This window comes from Gopherus evgoodei, chromosome 17 (assembly GCF_007399415.2).
Source record: "Gopherus evgoodei ecotype Sinaloan lineage chromosome 17, rGopEvg1_v1.p, whole genome shotgun sequence".
Lineage (NCBI taxonomy): Eukaryota > Metazoa > Chordata > Testudines > Testudinidae > Gopherus > Gopherus evgoodei.
The window spans coordinates 3,786,728-3,807,205 of record NC_044338.1 but is presented as its reverse complement, the minus strand read 5'-3'; the positions used below and the strand labels follow the sequence as shown (position 1 = coordinate 3,807,205).

The 20,478-nt window shown below is 44.7% G+C and overlaps 2 protein-coding genes across 16 annotated transcripts in view; one reads left to right on the top strand and one right to left on the bottom strand.

The window, feature by feature from the left end:
• Positions 1–555: 555 nt before the first annotated feature.
• On the bottom strand, positions 556–13,318 carry TAX1BP3 (Tax1 binding protein 3). Its single transcript, XM_030536474.1, has 4 exons — positions 13,210–13,318; positions 8,531–8,650; positions 7,905–7,982; positions 556–2,400 (listed from the first exon to the last, which is right to left on the bottom strand). The coding sequence occupies exons 1-4, from the start codon at positions 13,246–13,248 to the stop codon at positions 2,263–2,265; spliced, it is 375 nt and encodes a 124-aa protein (XP_030392334.1). The 5' UTR covers positions 13,249–13,318; the 3' UTR covers positions 556–2,262.
• Positions 13,319–13,375: 57 nt separating this feature from the next.
• Positions 13,376–20,478, top strand: part of EMC6 (ER membrane protein complex subunit 6) — a 34,358-nt gene continuing 27,255 nt past the window's right edge. For 2 of the 15 annotated variants that reach the window (XR_003996919.1, XR_003996918.1), the window contains exons 1-2: positions 13,376–13,471; positions 14,401–14,472. Coding sequence is in view for 13 of the 15 variants with exons in the window: in XM_030536461.1 (XP_030392321.1) it covers positions 16,511–16,843 (333 nt within the window). In the remaining 2 variants the exon portion in view is untranslated. The other 13 variants (XM_030536461.1, XM_030536463.1, XM_030536471.1 and 10 more) reach the window with 13 other exon arrangements.

The window sequence follows — 20,478 nt, the reverse complement described above, 5'->3', positions numbered from 1 at the left end:
GGCATTATACCCATTTTATATAGGTGACTTGAGGGAAATAAGGTCTTTAAGTAACAAGACCTATACATGAGGGAATGGAGGAAGGTGGTGAATTGGGAATAAAACTTAAGTATTGACTCTTGCTCTGAATTGCTTTCTTCAGCATCCATGCAAAGAACGTAAGACTTTAATGTGCAACCATGGTTGAACATTCTTGCACTTTAAACTGTATAGCTTGGCACTATGCCGTCTTGTCTTTGACGGGAGTAAGGAATAGAGTATAGTAAATGGGACTTAAACACAAGATTTAGAATCACTAATGTTCAGGTCTGATTACTTAATCCTGCAGCCCTCCTGCCAGAGGGGAAAACAACTTGTTCTTCTGCACTGAAAAGTGTAAGATGGTAAAATTTCCGAAGAGAATGTACTCCTCCCCCAGAGGTGCAACAAGTTGTAAATGGGTGCAGAATTTGCTGACTGTCACTTCACTGTTAACAATTATGCCAAGGAGAAGATATGCTAAACAGCTGTCTAAAAGTAGTCAGGCACCATTCAACCTGTCCTAAATCAGAACTGGAGGGGTAAGAAGCTTGCACAAAAAGGGTGTAAATACATAAGTTGTCCTCTTAATCAAGACGGTTTGTTAAATTGATTCTTTTTATTGTGTAAAATCAAGAGACCACAGTACAAATAGCGGTGTACTTTTCTACAGTAAACAAAAATAAGACCTAAGATATTTACTACCACAGGATTTGTAATCCCTTTTGGATTTTTTTTAGCGAATAAGAAACTGTATAAAAAGGCATCTGCTGGTATGTAAAGATACAGAGTGGAACATTTCTTTGAGTTGCATTTATCAAGTTTATAAAATTCATTGAAGTCAGAACCTAAATGGCACTTCAGTAATAAGTTAGTCTACAACCTCTCCAGTGTTCTATTTACAATTTTTTAAACTAGTCTGAAGACAGTTGAAGTAAAGAGGTCATATACAGTGTCATTAAAACTCTTTCTGGAAGATGAAACATTTTTTGGCTAATTGTAATTAAAGCTAGCCTGTATAATGCCTTAGTGTTAATGTGGTTCACCGAAGGGTATGAAACCCTTCAAGGATTTGTAAGATTTTTTTTTCTGCAAAAGCTCCTACAAATCCACAGTTTAACCTTTGTGAAGGATTGCTATAGTGTAAGTTTGCCTACCACAGGTGCAGAGAGAGGAATTTTGGTACAATAGATGTTTGCAAGCTCATTTGCACATTTCTACTTAATACAAGATTTAAATAAGTCTCCCCTTACAAAACAGACCAGCTGCCCCTTCTATTTGAAGATTCTCTCTGCTAAATGTGGAGTGAGGAAGTGAGACAGTTTCATGTGTGTTCAGTAATGATAAAGGTTTCCATTTCTTTCCCACTTACAGTATTTTTTAAAACAAGCCCTAGACTTACAGCATGTTAAAGCTGGCATTGTTCCCAAGTATTTTATGAAGCAATCATCACTTCGTCTTGTATAGAGGTTACCTTGCAACTGTAATGTCTTGGAATTTGTTACTAAATCCCACAGCTTCCATTATTTTTATGCACCAACTGCTAGTTCAAACTTGCATCTCTTTTATGAAGAGCTGCTTGGTGAAGCAGACTAAAATCTTGCAGTGAACTGTCCCTCGAGCACTGCAAAATATTCTGCTTAACATTTGCTAGTACATGTTAAGAGTAGTGTGGATGTCCTTACTCAGCATTGGACCGTCTACAAACTTACTTAAATGTGGCATCTTAAAAACCTGAGCCAGAACTAGCAAGGGATAATCTAACCCTTAACATTTGATTTTGAAAATTTAGAGTAAAAACACCACCTCCTCTCCCCACTGTTAATCATTCACTCCTTACCAGCATCAGCAAGCAGAGCTTTAAATGCTAAGCAATGGGGAACTCTTGCACTATAGGAGAATCATCTCCCACTAAGTTAACTGCATTTTTCCACCATTTCTTCCCTAAGAAAAGTATTTAGTATTTTGCATCTTGCTCTTTATAACTAACTTCTTCCCCCGTCACCATTACAGCTTTGCATACGTAGTAGGGCACGGTGCTGTTTGATGCAGCATGCGTTACTGGAAGCCTTTCTGAAAGAGAAACTGCTGCTGAAGTGTCTAGAATTTACTATTCTTCATTTAGAGTAAAAATGGTGCATGTTTTACCTTGCTGGGCAGCTCTAGTATTTGCTTCCTTAGAACAAAGGAGTGTCAGTCTATAGATCCCTCTCTCTGCCCCCCTCCCCCAAGCCTACTGCATAATTAGGACATCATGGACTGCTGAACAGCCTTCTGCAGAGAGTGTCTTGTCACCAGGAGCCGTACCACTTCTTCATTCCTCTTTGTCAGTCTCTTCCTTGCTTGGTCATGAGTTACCATTGTCATGTCCCACCCGTTCACCTACAACAGAAGTTTTATCAGGAAACAATATTGTCAGTGGCGCTCGCCTGGGTAAGGTGACAGACAGGCGGGAGCTTGCTAATCACACTGTCTTGGCACTACTGGGTTAAATCAAGACAGGGTGAACTTTAAGATTCAAAGATTTGTTTTGGAGAAGTACCAGACAACTTAAGAGCTGCTAGTACAACAAACATACCTGCAGGAGTCCTGGACTGAACAGCACCCCCTCACTTCACTATCGCAGGGACACTTGTATGTGAACGGTTCTTTCCTTGGATAACATTTCTGCTGGCTCTCAGGTGAGTTCCCTCGTTGCCAAACTAAAGGAGGGTCTGGTGTGGGTTTCTCATCTGCTCTTGCTGAAGCTGGTACACTTACTATGCAATTATTTATTTAAGTAGGCCACAGCTAGCATTAGGACTGCTGTCTAGCCCAGTCGTTTGAGTTCTCCCCCAGGCTGTATGAGAGTTAGATTCAATTCCCACTCTGCCTGCTCACTGGAGTATAGGCTATACTGAGAGGTGGTTTGCCTCATTCTTACCAGTTGGGGCTGTTCCCCTTTACTTAAGTAGCACTTGGGCTGGGCCAGGCCAGGAGTTGGAATCACTCCTTACTCCAATGGTTGGATACTGCCTAGAAGGTGAGATTCTGGTTCAAATCCTGGTTGTGCCTGTTAAAGAAGAGATTTGCAGGGGCATTCCCAGCCTTCCAGGTCACACCTCAGCAAGGGGGAAGCTCCCTGTTTGAATCCCCTGGCTTTCTTTGGAGGACTCTTCCCCTTGAGAAGGGGAGGGTGTCTGAACAGGGACACACCCCTGAAGTTACCGGGGAGGTTGGAGGCCCTAGTCCAAATCAATTCACAGTGCAAGGGATGTGGTCTGGGGTCTCTTGGCCCTTAAGTGAGTAACCTAGCAACTGGGAATGAAGGAGTGGATTCAGCTTTATACAGATCAATTTTTATTTAAAAGAAGAACAGTAGGTAGCAAAGATCCCCAGAGGCAGCCAAGACTTGACCCTCACTCTCCTTCATTCTTGGCACCTACCCTCACCCCTGCACCACAGCAGACTCTGCTACTTTCGCTTGCTTTAGCCCTGTTAATATTTAATTAAAGTGGAATAGCTTCAAGAATAAAGACTTAAGGGATTCTACAGGAGGCTCATTCCTGGCTCAAGACTTCAGGCCTAATCTCCATTAGTCCAGCCTAATACCTACCCTACAGAGGGCTCCTTACAGCACATCTTTGCTTTGGCCTAATTAACATCTAATTAAGTAGAACAGCTTCAAGAGGCCAAACTGAGCAACCCTCCTAGCAAGATACCTCCTAGCCCAGCTTTTAGGGCAGTTACTTGCATGGCAGGGATAAGTACTCAACTCCCCTCTCAGGGCACAACGTGAGACTTGAAGCAGACTCTTCTCACAGCCTGGGGGAGTTTATACTCCAGTGGATGGGTTAAGTGATTCTTATTGTCTGTGACCCAATTATTATTTAATTAACGTGGAAGAGCTTCAATAAGAGAAGATGAACAATGGACATCAGGCTGTCCCTCAGTGCAGCAATTAGGGCTCTCACATGGGAGATAGCAGTTGCCTATTCAAATCCCCTCCCATGAGGCACAAAGGGGAATTGACCCAGAGTCTACTATAGAACTTGTGGAGGATGGCTAATGTAACACCAATTTTTTAAAAGGCTCCAGAGGTAAGCCTGGCAAGCCTAACTTCAGTCCTGGGCAAACTGGTTGAAACTACAGTAAAACACAGAATTATCAGACACAGCTGAACAGGATTTGTTGGGTCTGAATCAGCATAGCTTTTGTAGAGGGAAATCATGCCTCACCACTCTATAGGAATTCTTTCAGGGGGTCAACGGACAAGGAGGATTCATTGTATATAGCGTACCTAGATTGTCACAAGATCCCACACCAAAGGCTCTTAAGCAAAGTAAGTAGTCATGGGGTAAGAGGGAAGGTCCCCTCATGGATCAGTAAGTGGTTAAAAGACCAGAAACAAAAGGTAGGAATAAATGGTCAGTTTTCAGACTGGAGAAGTAAATAGTGGTGTCCCCAGGGTTTGTACAGGGACCAGTCCTATTCAACATTCATAAATGAGCTTGAAAAAGGGGTAAAAAAAAAAAGCGTCAAGTGGCAAAACTTGCAGATGATACAAAACTACTTAATTATCTTAAGCCCAAAGCAGTCTGCAACTAGACAAAGGGATCTCACAAAACTAGTGACTGGGCAACAAAATGGCAGATGAAATTCAGATGATAACTGCAAAGTAATGTACATTGAAAAACAATCTCAACTATACATATAAAATGGGGTCTAAATTAGCTTTTACAACTCAAGACAGATCTTGGAGTCATTATACATAGTTCTCTGAAAATATCCACTCAATGTGCAGCAGCAGTCAAAAAAGCTAACGAGTGCAAATTGTTAAGGGATAGATAACATTTTGTCTTGTCTTTATATAAATTCACAGTATACCCACATCTTGAATACCACATGCAGATGTGGTCACCCCTTCTCAAAAAAAGTATTGGAATTGAGAAAAAGGGGCAACAAAAATTATTAGTGGTATGGAACATATGAGGAGAGCTTAGTAAGACTAGGACTTTTGAGCTTAGAAAAGAGATGACTAAAGGTGGACATAATAGAAGTCTATAAAATTATGATTAGTGTGGCAAAAGTAAATAAGGAAGTGTTATTTACTCCTTCCCAAACAAGAACTAGGTCACCAAATGAAATTAACAGGCAACAGGTTTAAAAACAAACAAAAGGAAGTATTTCTTCATACAACACACAGTTAATCTGTGGAACTCTTTGCCAGAGGATGTTGTGAAGGCCAAGACTATAACAGGGTTCAGAAAAAGAACTAGATAAATGCAGAGGACAAGTCCATCAATGGTTATTAGCCAGGATGGGCAGAGACAGTGTTCCTACCTTCATTTGCCAAAAGCTAGGAAGGGGTGACAGGAGGTATCACTTGATCATTACCTGTTCATTCCCTCTGGGGCACCTGGCATTGGCTACTGTCAGACGATAGGATACAGGGCTAGATGGACATTTGATCTGACCCATATGACCGTTCTTATGTAACCAGTGGGCTAACAGTCACAAGGGAGAGCTACCTCACCTCTCAGAGCACTTGAGCAATGGCAGCTTGCTGTTCAAATCCCATCTCACCAGGAGGAAACTGACCCAAACTTGCCCCTATCCTAGGTTAAGTACCCTGACTATGGAGCTAAAGGGAAGCCAGCTCCTCCCAGCCTGCCATATGTGGCCTTAGCCAGTCCCTACCAGACTGAGTCCCACCAGGAAGACAGGCAAGGCCTGTGTAAACCTGCTCCAGTTATCTACAGCATGAGAAGTTTTAAGGGCAAAGAGCTGAACCACTGAGTCACCCATCAAATATGATCTGATAGTCTAGGCCAGGGGCAGTCCATAGGCAGACTGCAGGCCAAATCCAGACCACCAGACCTACTGAACAAACCCTAAATATTTATTTACTTTATTATTTTCTCTCAAGTCTGGAGCTTGACAAAAAATATGACTACCCCTGGTCTAGGAAGTAGCTGTATCTCTGCCTGTTGATGGCTTTATACATTAGGACCATTGCTTGGAATTCACAGCATGGACAAACCTGACCTAACCAGAGAGGTAATGAAGAACCAAGCAGCAGCTGAATCAAGAGTCCTTGCTCAGTAGCACTAGCACGATTTGAAGGTAGATAACTGCAATCCAAGCCAACTGCTGTTTTTTAGTCAACAGCTCTCAGTGGTGTTTTTATTCTATTGGGGTAAGCAGCAACCATCCCTGGATCATAGGGTTGAGTTGTTTGCCAAGAACAAAACAAACGAGAAACTGCCAGCAGTAGCCTCTTCAGGTAGTACCCGAAACATGCCCCTGATCAGACAGACATACGGAATCATGCTACAGTTCAGTATCCATGTGTGTCCCCTGTCAGCACTGGATGGGTGACAGGTAACATGGGATATCTTGTTCCTAACACAATGGTCCAGCTGCCTGCTCCAGCAGCCAGCCTCACCTTTATGCAGTGTAGCTGTGCAAGTACCTGTGCAACAAGGAGATGCAAATGCTGCAGGGAACATTTGGTGTGCTTGACGCACGCAGCTGTGACAGCAACAAGTGCAGCGACGGAGCACTGAACACAGAGACAGGTTCTGAGGGGCAGCAGAAATGTCTCAACAGCCTGCAAATTTCTGTGACGACTTGTTTCAGTTAATATGGCCCAAAGGGGCATTGCATTAGCTATCAAGTAGCTCATAGTTGTATGTAGGGGTTACATTTAAATACTAGTTTGTTATTCATACAAGATATTCTACTGCCCAGCTACTGAGTCCTTACTGCTATATAAATAGTGTACATGTATTGTCATTGTATTCAGTGACAGTAAGGAGATAATTATAGTTGTATGTGCTTGTTTAGCTTAATGTCTCCAGCTGAGCAGAGTGGAAAATATATGCTTTATACTTAAGGGATAGGGGTCTTATCTACACAACTTCATAAACAGACAAAAACCTCTTCTCGAATGAGTCCATTCTACAATTATGATGGAGGTATTACATGGTACAAACAAGCTCATACTGTCATTGACTATAGATTTCTGTTTTAACTGAAGGGGGAAAAGTACAGGAAAATGCATAAACTATACACAGGGACTAAATATTTCCCAAAAAACTTTCCACACAGGACTATTTTGAGTACACATTTGCATTATCAATTGTATTTAGAAGTTTTCTGCCAATTTTGTTAAAAGTAGACTATGATTCTACAAGTAAAGGCCCTTTTTGTGATTTTATCAGTTTTTCAAATTGGATACTCCATAACATTTAGACATAAGATACAAAACACCCTCATGATGAGGGCTGCATTTACATCCCCCCGGGAATGACCACCAGGTATGTGCCTAACGTGGTAGCAATGACATTTTTCTACCTGCTGGGTTACCCTGAGTAACCCAGATGGATCCAGGCTGGTACACTAGTAAAAGGCCAGCCCCACAAAGGCATGTGTCAATGTGCTTCCTCAGGATCTGCCTCAAGTGCTGGTATTGCAGAATGGTTGCCAGGCACTACTTTCAGAGCTTTGAGATTTGCAAGACTTCATGACCATTCAAGGCCATGTGCTCAACTAAAGAGACTCCACTCTCCTGCAGGGGGCATTCATGTTGGCAGTTACAGCCAGAAGCCTCTTGTCGGGAGATACGGAAGCTTTTCCGGACAGATTCTCAAGACCATCCACATGGGAAGGCAGTGATCTTTTATAAGCTTCCCTGGATAGCACATACAGCAGTGGGACAACAAGCAGGTGAAACAGTCAAGAATACAGCAAGTGGATGGGATTCACCCTCACCCTCACCCTCCCCCCTACCTCTGAAGTAGCCTGGAAAGCAGTGCTCCCTAGAGAGCTTCTGGGCTGGGATTGTCCTGTATTCGCTGCATCCAGGCATTCCAGTATGTTCCTCTTCCCACCGTTGAATTTACCTGCATTATCTTGTCTCCAACCTGGAGTCCGGCAACTTCTGCTGGGCCTCCTTCTGTCACTCTTGTTACATAGATACCCTGTAAGAGTCACGTTTTAGTTATTCCAGTTGGAATGGTTACAAATGCACACAAGGCAATAACCTTTATTTAGCAGCATCTTAAAAATGGATTCCATTTAAAAACAAGTCGGATATTTGAAAACAGACGAGTTACATAAGAGCCAAAATGCAGCAGCAGCGCAAGTTGATTACACTGACTAAGCGGGAAGGGAGTATAATGTGAACCAATCAGACTGAGGAAGGACCAGACATAGACCTACAAAAAGTGGGTGCCACTCACTGAATTCAAGGTGGGTTGAGGCACTCAGCTTCTTACTGGGAGGTCTTAATAAATAGATAAAATAATTGGAGCTATACCTATCTCCTAGAGCTGGAAGGGACCTTGAAAGGTCATTGAGTCCAACCCCCTGCCTTCACTAGCAGGACCAAGTACTGATTTTTGCCCCAGATCCCTCAAGGGGCCCCCTCAACTCACAATCCTGGGTTTACCAGGACAATGCTCAAACCACTGAGCTATCCCCGACCCACCCACTGAACTTAATTATTTAAGTTCAAAAAGAATCTGACCTTGTCAGTTTTATCTTCAGAGAAAGGATTCTGAGCAGGGTCCTGATCAATTCCACCTCCAATACTAAATCCAAGAATTAGATTTTCACCTTGCCGGAGTTTATGGATTTCAACTCTTTGCTGAAAGAAATGGGAGGAAAAAAGTGTAGGATTCACATTCCTTTCTCTACTCCAGCCAGAGTAGATTAAGTTTAGCTTTATTATGTGTAACTATCTCTGAGGAAAGGACAACAGATTTTGTTCAGTGAGCTACTGTATAACTTCCAGACAAAGGGAGCAAATAAGATAGTTTACAAATGAAAGCCATATCACAAGCATGTTTTTTTTATATTTAAACAAGAGCTGGGACAATGAGCAAGGATCCCTGGATCTAAAACCCATTGGTGGATGAAAGCATTTGCTGTCTATCCCAAAGAGACAAGCAAACTTAACTTGGGCAACAGCTGTTTGTTTTAATTGATTCTGTTTAAAAAGTCATTAAGATGAACCATTTCTGCCCTTCAGCAGTAACTGAGCAGCATTTTTTGTCCTTGTTAGCAAACCACAACAGAAATAAGCGTCTCCAAAAATATCCCTAAAGGACTTGCCACTTAAGCCTCTAAAGAAGTTTAACCTCTATCTCTACTACCACACTTGAAATGGAGGGAGGGACAGCACCAAAAGCAGTAAAATTATACTAGAGATCAGTTTCCTTCAAGCCAGTAAAATGCAAGTGTCAATAACTAGCAGTCTCTCTAACCCACCCATCTTATTTTGTTTTGTCCATGGAAAAACTGAGTTCCTCCTTAGCTCTCTGCCAATGGAAGTATGCATCCTACTATTGTCATTCATAGAATATCAGGGGTGGAAGGGACCTCAGGAGGTCATCTAGTCCAACCTCCTGCTCAAAGCAAGACCGATCCTCAACAGAGAATGGGGCAGAGACTTCTGTTGTCTGCAACAAGTTCAGAAACTTAAGATCAGCTGAGTTAGTGACCTACACTCAGAGTAAGAGTGTCCAACTACGAAAGAGTTCACAAGACCAGCTGTAAAGTTGCCCCAGCATCAAGAGTACTAAAAAAGTCTTGATAAGAAGGTGTGGACACCAAGAGATTTTAAAACTTTGTATGAGTAACAGCAGAGGAGCTCTTAGTGACAGAGATATGGAGGAGAGTCATGATCTCACCTAGAACCCTGTCTAACTGGGGCCTCTTTGAAAAAGAAGTTTAGTCTTTCCTCTTGAATTAGGCCCAGATCCCCCCAGGCTACAAACTGCTCTGGCAAACACAAATGATTTGTGCAGCTTTTGCTGCATGACCTACTTTCACCAAAATTATGAGATTTATCATACACATCACCAGGAAGCCTGGTATGAGTGGGATTGGTAATTCAAAGTGAGTTGCTTTGCAATCTTCTTTCATCAAGGAAAGTAGTTCACATTACTATCTTAGAACATTTTAATTTAATGGACTCAAGTGTGACCAACTACAGTTACTCTCTATAGTAACAGAACTCTTAACGATAGCATTGCAAACCCCCAGATTACATATAAAACCAAAAACAAGGATTTAATTCTCAAAAGCTTGCTTTGCATCTCATTTTCACAAGGGATATAGTTAAGTAAAAATTAATTTTTTTAATCTACTTCACAGGACTAGAATAGCTAAAGCAGATGCCACTCCAACCGTTTAAAGAGCACCAAGCAGCACTGTCTAGTGGAGGACAGAACAGTCAGTAAATTCTGTCATACTACCAGAGTGATGCTTTGTACTGAGAGATTAGAAACTGTTTTCCCCTGCTCAGGGGAAGGTTCCTCTCCGTGAGATACTCCAAAATGTAACCAGCCTATCTCCTCTAGGTACAGATTGGGTATGGTAACTAGCTTTCCCTTCTGACAGTAACTCCTGGAAAGAAAGCATGGTAGAGGGCAAAATTACAGGCTACATTTAAGATTTTGAAGGAAGTTTTTCCTCCCTCAAGTTTGCATGGCTGTCTTTTTCCACTCATCAGAATGCTTCCCTGGGTCAAGTAAGCCCATTTGGAACACAAGGGAGGTGTTTGTAACTTAGCCAACTAAACAAATAGTCATATTTTAATTGAAGAGTGAGACTCCAGATGAGCTCATTGGAAATACTGACAACTTCCACAGACAAACTAAAAATTGCACATAGCATAATAAGAGACAGACAAGGAACAGACTCCAGGCTGGCAGCCAAACAAGTGGATGGCAGCAGATTTGATATCTTTGTATGTTGTCTTCAACACTAGAATTGGCTCGGAGGCAGGTTGTTGAGAACAAGGCTATCAGCGTGCAGTCACATAGCAATTTTATCAAGTGCGGGGGGGGGGGGGGGGCGGAGGTTTAAGGCACCACAACTTTAGCTGAACAAGGACATTTTTGGTTTTGTTTACTGGTGATACTGAGATTCCAGTTCAAGAAAACCTATGCTCCTTGAGCAGCATGGCATCCAGGGTCTTTACCCCTGGGAAAAGTGGCCCATTGTAATTTGTGCACCATCATCTTCTATCCCAGGAGGCACCTTAACAGAAGGCAACATCTGCCAAGCTAAACAGTGAGCACTTTCCATCAAGAGCAAAATGGTTTAAAAAAAAAAAACTGTTAGGTCTGACATCTGAGGTGAAGTCCTCTGATAAGTGGCAAGTTGACTATGCTACGCCTCTTAAATCAAAGCACTACACATACCATGATCCCAATTTTGTGCTCAGTTAGGCTCCCTGGCATAGCAGGGAGATGTCAGAAATTTGACTTCTTTTGACAGTCACTTGGTTGGACAGATAGGGTGCACCACACAGATATGTGGCAAATTTTCACCTCTACGCTTATAGGGTAAATTCTGCTGGTTTATTTTCTACTGAGAAGGGTTGATTCTGGAATCAAATCAGCCCCCATCCAACCTTCACTGGCATTCGTTAGTGGCAGAACTCACACCAGCTCACCATATACAGCCTCTCGTTCTTTGTTCTTATCTTACTGTCAGAGACTTTGTGCAAAAGAGGTTTTTTTTCATCCCCTCCACTGTAGCTACTGAAAAGTGACCTGCATGCCTGCAGTCCTGTGCCCCTCAGAAAGGTAACCCTAAGCAACTAGTGGAGCCAGCATAATCCAGTGGACCTGGGAGACAGGACAGCTAGCTTTTGTTCCCTGCTCTACCACTGACTCACTATATGATCTTGGGCAAGTCAGATCACATCTGTACTTCACTTTTCCTAGCTGTACAGAGTATCAAGTATCAGAGGGGTAGCCGTGTTAGTCTGGATCTGTAAAAGCAGCAAAGAATCTGCATGCATCTGAGGAAGTGGGTATTCACCCACGAAAGCTCATGCTCCAAAACGCCTGTTAGTCTATAAGGTGCCACAGGACTCTTTGCTGCTTTTAGGTGTACAGAGGAGATAGTGATATTGAGCTGTCTTCAATCTTTGGCTCAAAGTGGTAAGAAAAATGGAATAACCTAGTGTATATTTGTAGTAAAATCCTTAATTAAAAACACACACTAAGGGGAGCTAATTCACCCCATCCTTCCCCCAATGAATTAGTTTGACCTTTCCATCCCCCCAACCAGCCCCTTTTGGGGAAACAGGCACAGAGCAGTGAAGTGACTTGCTCCAGGTCACCCAGCAGGCAAGTGGCAGAGTCAGAAGGGACCTCAGCTCTACGGCCCCAGCCCCGTGCTCGGACCCGTACACCGCCAGAAATGGGTTTCACAAGTCAAACCTCCGGATGAGCGCTTACTTCACTTCAGCTTAAGCCTGTTCTGAGGCGGTGTAAGCTACACAAGGCCGGCAGGAAGAGAGTGTGTCCACCCCGGCCTCGGCCCCAGTTTAGCGCAGGACCTGTTCACACACGAGTGGCACCGCTTTTAACACCCCCTCCCCGTGGGGGCTTTCCTGGGGGCAGAGCGCGCCCAGGGAGGCAGGAATGAGCGCTGACACGATCGCCCCGCCACACCGGGAGCGCCCGGCGGCACCGCCCGGCACCAGCCAGGATCCCGCTCCCCGAGCACGCCCAGCCCGGCGGCTGTTTGCACAGGGCGGGGCGGCGAGAAGCGCAGCCCGGGAGGAGAGGGAACGGCCCGAGGGGTCGGGCTCCGGGTCCGCGCCGCGCCCCGCTGAGGGGGCTGCTCCGGGCGAGGCCCTGCCTGGCGGGAGGGGGGGACCCCGTGACTACCCCCCCGGCCCAGGGCCGCTCGGGGCGAGGCCCTGCCTGGCGGGAGGGGGGGACCCCCGTGACTACCCCCCCGGCCCAGGGCCGCTCGGGGCGAGGCCCTGCCTGGCGGGAGGGGGGGACCCCCGTGACTGCCCCCCCGGCCCGGGGCCGCTCCGGGCGAGGCCCTGCCTGGCGGGAGGCGGGGGGGGGGACCCGTGACTACCCCCCCGGCCCAGGGCCGCTCGGGGCGAGGCCCTGCCTGGCGGGAGGGGGGGACCCCCGTGACTACCCCCCCGGCCCGGGGCCGCTCGGGACGAGGCCCTGCCTGGCGGGAGGCGGGGGGGGGGACCCGTGACTACCCCCCCGGCCCAGGGCCGCTCGGGGCGAGGCCCTGCCTGGCGGGAGGGGGGGACCCCCGTGACTACCCCCCCGGCCCGGGGCCGCTCGGGACGAGGCCCTGCCTGGCGGGAGGGGGGGGGGGACCCCCGTGACTACCCCCCCGGCCCGGGGCTGCTCCAGACTCCACCCCACTCACCACCACGGCGGTGACCGGCTGCCCCGGGATGTACGACATGGCCCCGCCCGGCAGCTCGCGTCCGACTCACCGGCGGTCCCGCCGCCTCGCCAACAAAAGGTCCCGCCGGCCCCGCCCTCCCCGGCGGCCGAAGAGCCAATCGGGCGCCGGCTCAGGCTGAGGGAGGGCTGGCGCATGCGCATCGAGGGTGGCGGGGTCGGGGGGGACGTTTCCCGGCAGCCTTTGTTCCAAGATGGCGGGCTCCAGCCTGCGGTAGGGCTGGGTGAGTCACTGCTGTACCGCGGCGGGGCCGGGCAGCCGATGGGGCTCCGTAGTGACGTCGTCCTGGGCCCGGCCTCGTTCTCGGGTCAAACCGAGCCCGACGGCGCTGCCTCAGGCGTGTCCTTTGGGCGGCCCCCGTCCAGGCCTGGGCCTCGGGGCGGGGAGCGGGTGAGGGCGGGGGCCGGGCTCCGGCGCGCCCCCGAGCGGGGAGCAGGGTGAGGCCGGGCGGGTGAGGGCGGGGGCCGGGCTCCGGCGCGCCCCCGGGCGGGGTGGGGGCGGGGGCTGGGTTCTGGCGCGCCCCCGAGCGGGGAGCAGGGCGGGGGCCGGGCGGGTGAGGGCGGGGGCCGGGCTCCGGCGCGCCCCCGGGCGGGGTGGGGGCGGGGGCTGGGTTCTGGCGCCCCCCGGGGGCTCCCCCGTGTCCCCCCGCCAGTGCCCAGGAGGCCGCTGGTCCTGCGCTCGGGACTCGCTGATTCTAGCACAGCCGCCAGGCTGCGGGGGGGCGGAGAGTAGTTCCGAGGCCCATAAAGGTGCAGGAGCGAGCTGGGGCCAGCCTGTCCCCAGGGCCCGGCCACGGCACCGGGACTCCGCCCCCCAGGCTGGTCCTGCATCCCAGCCGTGCTCAGGACCGAGTGGCAGCTGCACTGGGTGTCTTGGCTTGGGGTAAAAGCGGTGCTTTCCTTTAGCCCCTCCTGGAGCCGGTGACCCCAGAGAACACTAAGCCAGGGGTGAGTTTAAACTTCCAAACTCCTCACCTGTGCTTCACTCAGCCTGGGGGAAATAGAGCTAGCTTGGGGCTTGGTGGTTTTGCTTTAACTCAGACCAGGGAAAGGAGGAGACATAGACCGATTTAAATCTCCTTTTACTGCTATTTTGAATAATATATCTGTGAATATTAAGGTTTGTGACTTTTTTCTTTTTTTTTTTTTTAAGAAAGCTACAGTTGGGGTCCAAACTGCTTGGCCAATCCTTCATCATCTGTGTTCTAGTTGCATTCTACCTCAGGTAATTACATTATGAGGCACTCCAAATTTTCCAGAAGCTTCAATTAAGCACAATACCCTTTGCTTTCAGTCCTAAAGTTTTATGTAGGGTTGCTATTGAATAACTATAATATTCCACCCTAGCGATCGCTGCATTACACTGCTGAGTAGAGGGATCGCTGTATCTAGTTATTTTGGGTCTAAGCCTAGTGCAGGAGAGGTTCTTTAATATTAGTAAAGCACAATGAAATCATTGGATGAAAAGTGCTATAGAAATGGCAAGTAGTGGCTTTAATGCAGTGTGCAGCTACATGTAGCTAATTGGGTCCTGTAGTATCTAGATACATTTTCCTTGGATTTAACTACAACCTCAGAATTTCGGCAATTAGCTAAAGAGGTGGCATTGTTGAACAGACCAAAATGACAGAAATTTAAGTGTAAATAGGGAATCTTACTCAAACTCTCTTTGTGCTACAAAAAGAAGGATGTGAATTTAAAATTTGGGTTGCTGTTACAACTACATGTATGTACGCTACAATATATTGGAGGAAAAGGCCATAGAGATGAGTAACCTCATTATAAATTGGGCTTCCAAGTCTTATACTGGAAACTGTTCCCTGTAAGCTGTGCGCTTGGGCCAAGTGGCTGCCCAGGAGAGATTCAAATGCTGCCCAGCTGATTAGCAAAGCATGTGCCCCCCTCCTGCTTGATGGAAGGGAGGGGGGGAAGAAGGGTGCTAATGTCAGGATGTCTCCTGCACCCCATCTCTGCAGGGCAGGGCAGAGGGGACACAGCCTGGCTCAGGAAGGACTGGGGTGAATGGTGAATGCCTTTCTTAAAGAGACGGTGCACTGTTTGAGATTTCCCCAGAAGCCAGCTCTCTGTCTCACATACACACTCTTCCTGCCCCTGTACTCCCTCTCTGCAAAGCAGGGGAGGGGAGACAGCAGAGCTTAGAACAGAGCAGGAGAGCTTTCAGTGAGTGTCTTAAAGAGAGAGCGCATGGCATCTCTCAGAAATGTCTCCAGCAGCCAGCACACACTGTCTGTGTCTCTCTCACACTCACCTCCCAGCACATACTTGTATTATTGTTACCACCACTTGGTACTTCCTGCACTGCATATATATTCTCTGTAATTTCAAAGTGTGTTATTTTAGTGCTTTCACTGGTATATGCATTTCATAATTTTTATTTCTCTTACACTTAAATTTAATTCTTTGAGTAGTGAGTTCTAAAATACCTAACCTGTTCTGACTGGAGTAATTATCCCTTTGGTAACTTTAAAAAAAAAAAGCTTTTTTTATTCTGCACATGGATGGAAAAAATTAGAGGAAACAGTGATTGGAAGGATAAATTCATTTTTTTTCAGACTATTACTAAAGCTGGCCTAACTTTTTCTTACTGTAACAAGTAAATGTGTGTGCTGCAGACATACAGTAGTGAGATTGGTTCAGTTTTGTTTATATGTGTGGTGTTAATGACTGTAAAGGGCTCCAAGGTTGAGATGTAAATTTACCTGATTAACTTAAGTTAATTTTATATTTACATAGAATCCAAGTGTAGACTACCTGATTTGCTTGAATGTTTTAGCAGCTCTTAATACCATCACTTATAACAGCTAGTAGACGTGAATAACTCCTTGATTTCTTGTAGTTATTCAAAGACCACCACTTATTTCTAGTACAGATAACTGGGAATGCAGTTTGTCCAAGACATTACTCATCAAATCAATTTTTTTCGAAGGGCATGGACAATGTTCTGATGACTGATGGATTGCACATGCTGTCAGGCCTGACATTACCAAAATGTGCAACAGATTATAGGTACTCTTAAATTTATCAATTTTCTGGTGGTGATTTGTGCTAAAAAGGTCAATTTCCAAGTAGCAGTGTATTTTTCACTTTCAGTTCCTGTTGTCAGTTATGGACAGGAGGGAAAAGAATTGTTTCATCCCATCTTCCCAACTAAAATGAAATTGACTTAGTACAATAGTTTCTTTTCTCTCCTTTGAGGTAGTCTTGCTGGGAAAAGGAGAAATCCTTGACTCCAAACCAGAGTAATGGCTACAATGGTGGCTAAGCGAGAAGGGCCTCAGTTCATCAGCGAAGGAGCAGTCCGAGGGAATGCAGCCATTCTGGATTATTGCAGGACATCTGTTTCTGCCTTGTCAGGAGCAACAGCAGGAATTCTTGGCCTGACTGGTTTACATGGCTTCATCTTCTACTTCTTGGCTTCTGTCCTTCTCTCAGTGCTTTTGGTATTAAAAGCAGGACGGCGGTGGCATAAGTACTTTAAATCCCGAAGGCCACTTTTCACTGGGGGGCTTATCGGAGGCCTCTTCACGTACGTCCTCTTCTGGACTTTCCTCTATGGCATGGTGCATGTCTACTAAAAGAGTAGTAACCACTTTAGCTGCAATGGGTTTTAATGAAATAGGAGGACTGTTGCCAAAAACTCATCTAAACAACTATGCCAGCTTTTTAAATTGTTGTTCACTGCTTGTATTGTTAAGATAGTCAGTAATTTATGTCTGAGTACAAAACTCTGTAGTATTTGTCTAATTAAATTGAATGTAAAATGTCTTACAGAAAAGTCACAAATTGCTTCCCACACATTTATAAGTATCCTGTGAATCACTGAAAATCACCATTTAGCCACCATTCTTGGCTGCCTTTATTCCTTTTACATTTTGCATCTGTAAGATCAGCAATAGCAGCTCTATTTTATGTTGTGTTCCCACTGTCACTGTTTGCACTAACGTACAAACATTGGTAAAAACAGATCTTTAACCATAAGCTTAATGCAATGAAATCTGAAAGGAAACACTGACACAAAGTTATTTTCATGGTAATATGTAATTAAATGTACATGAAACTGGACAGAAGTATCTTATTTGTCTGGATCATTACTGTAAGTGCTGTGATCCTAGGTCCAGTCACTTTACAAATAGGAAATTAAAGTTACTAAAACATTTCAATCTCTTCCATGCATTGACTTTGCAGAGCAAACTTTTTTTAATGACAGATATAAAAGGCAATAAGTAGTACAGTCATGAGTCACTGTTTTGGGTTTTTAGCGGTGTTTGCACAGTGCTTTCCACTGACATAACACTACATTATGCCAAAGGAAACCACAGTGTCCTATGAATTCGTATCCGTTATGGCTAATGTGAACAAACCCACAGCCAGAAATCTGGAATAGACTCATTGTTAGTGTTTCCCCAACATACAATGCATTATTGTGGTAATATACTTCATTTTCTGCAAGAAAATCAAGGACAGACTGAGCTGTAAACTGCAGTTTTCAGCTATAGGACAAGCCCTACAATCCCTCATCAGTTTTCTTAGTGAGTGGGTATATAGTCTCTGCACTTGTATGGTGACGGGGCTCTACAGCACACAGATATAATTAGCAGTATTTCCATAGGAGGAGAAAATTGAATCGTCAGTAGCATTTTTGCAATTCACCCTATTCTGAAGCATAAATTACTAACCAATGACACGGAACATTCAGTGTAAAACATTTTCCCACTTATGCTTTGAAATGCTTTTTTTTAAAGTAGTCTGCCCTCTATTTTAAACTTTACTTAATATTGAAACAAAGTAGTTATGTATGAAAGAGGGAAATTGACAATACTATAAATACTGTCTGCCATACTATATATTTACAGTCAATTTACCTTTGGTTTCCTGTAAAATAACATGGTCTAGTTACTTAATTCTGTCCGAGCTGTTTTTCTATATTGAGTCATGCATCTTTTAAACATGCCCATTTTAGTTACACTTAAATGGGCAGCTTTATTAATAGACTTGTACTATTCAAATGTTGTGTATGCTTTTCAAAACAAAATGGGGAAACCAGCGTGTATATGGTTAATCACCATTATCTAAATTAATACAGCATACAGAAAAGACACAACATTGTCCTAAAATAGACAAATTCCATTGCTATATATTACCTCCAAGAAAAAATACCAAATTTTGTAAAAAGAAACTCCTGAGAATCCGGTAGTTACTGTTTATGAATAATCTCTGTATTGACCTACCTTAAAAAAATATATAGGATGGGGATCAAGTTTTGTGATGAGGGACCTAAAGCCTTCAACTCAGGAAGTGGGTTAACCTGCCAAAATAATGCTAACGTATTAGATTACAGAACAGGCCAAGCCTTGTTTTTATTTGTGATGAGCTATTTGAGCGAATCATACTGTAGTATGAGGTGATACAGCATTGTATTATATTTGTTTCAGCTTCAAAAACTACTTAAGTATAGATGTTGGCTTAGTTAAGTTTATATGATCCTGTTTGCATCAAACCAATGCTGTCAGGTTTCACCTTAACAAGTCATTCACCAGTTATTGTTTTTGAATTGAGTGAAAAGACTGACCTAGGACTATTAATGTCATATTTCAAAGCAAGGCAGATTAGTCTTCACCACCTACCATTTTCATCCAAGGCTAGTGAATCAAATTCATTCTAAGGAAGCGCAGAGCCAAGTAGAATTGACTTTTGTGGTTTTGCTTCCTAGTATTTCTTCCTACCACTTTTGGGAAGTTATATCACCATACGAATTTAGGTCAGAGTTTTGAGAGTCAGAAACAAAGGCCCATTGTCCTTTCAAAAGCCCGTGTAACGAAACAGAAGTTAAGTATTAGATTTCTAACTTTTAAATAAATCCTGTAACTTGTAGGTTGGGAGATACAGGATGACTTGGGAAACAAAGTCCAACTGTAAAAGCAGCAAAGAATCCTGTGGCACCTTATAGACTAACAGACGTTTTGGAGCATGAGCTTTCGTGGGCGAGTATCCACTTTTTAAATTTTTTTAATTTTTTTTTTTTTATTCACCCACGAAAGCTCATGCTCCAAAACGTCTGTTAGTCTATAAGGTGCCACAGGACTCTTTGCTGCTTTTACAGATCCAGACTAACACAGTTACCCCTCTGATAAAAGTCCAGCTGGTGCTGTTCCCGTCCCCCACACCCACATTTCAAAATGTGCATAACAAAACACCAGACATAGTAGCGCTCCCTGACTACAGCCTGCCAAATCCAGGAACAGTGACTATCCATTCCTACTGGCAGAAGCATCAAGTTCCTCCTCTGTCAGGGATCAGTAAGTAAGGTAGAGAGGATAATCATCCATGAACAAAACAAAAGCACAGTGACAAGAAAAAGGAGTTTCTGAGAAAAGCAGATGAAACCAACTGGTAAACGAAGGAAGGCTTGGTCATTGAATGTGCTGTCATCGACAGGTGCCTTGATGCACACTGTTAACACACTGAATACTTGATACTTTCTTTCCACATTCAGCTGCCAATGGCTGTTTGTCCAAAAGAAAATTCTGACAAAAGTGTTAACATCAGGCCACTCATAAAAGCATTTGTCAACTTAGAGAGAAGCATCACCCAACTTGTTACAAAATATTTCCCCAATCATCTACCTGCTGTGCCACACTATGCTTTCTTGTACCCCAAAATGTCAAGTTACCTGGACCAATTACTAAAGGACAAACCTCATCCCTTTGCTGTAGGTTATTCTGGCGTTTTTAAACACTAGATTTAACAAAAGTTCTGTATTAATTTGCTCATGAGAGCTTTGCCAGGCCAACTGCAAAGATCACTGAGCCTGGTTGGTTTTGAAGTGGGGTTGGTAAAGTGTCTATGGAACTAGGAGGATACCATGGTGTCTGTACAGTAAGGGCTCTTCCTGTGAAAACATCTTGAGAATCACTTTACCCTTGGTATGATGTTATTTGAACTACAGACAAATTGAATGGAACGCCAGATCTCATTTATCTCAACAGCAGCCCAAAGAATTTCAATCTACTCTTGCAGGTAGATCATACAGGACTTGGGAACTGGCACTGCAGTGCAGCTGAACAGGTGGTGATTCTGGTTTCACAGCCTCATTCCTAACAATGTCAAATGCCACATGTTTTTGATGTCACCGGCAGAAGCGATGCAGTGTTACAGAATAAAGCTGGTTATCTATGTATTTGCATATAAAAATGTTGCCTGGTTTCTTCTA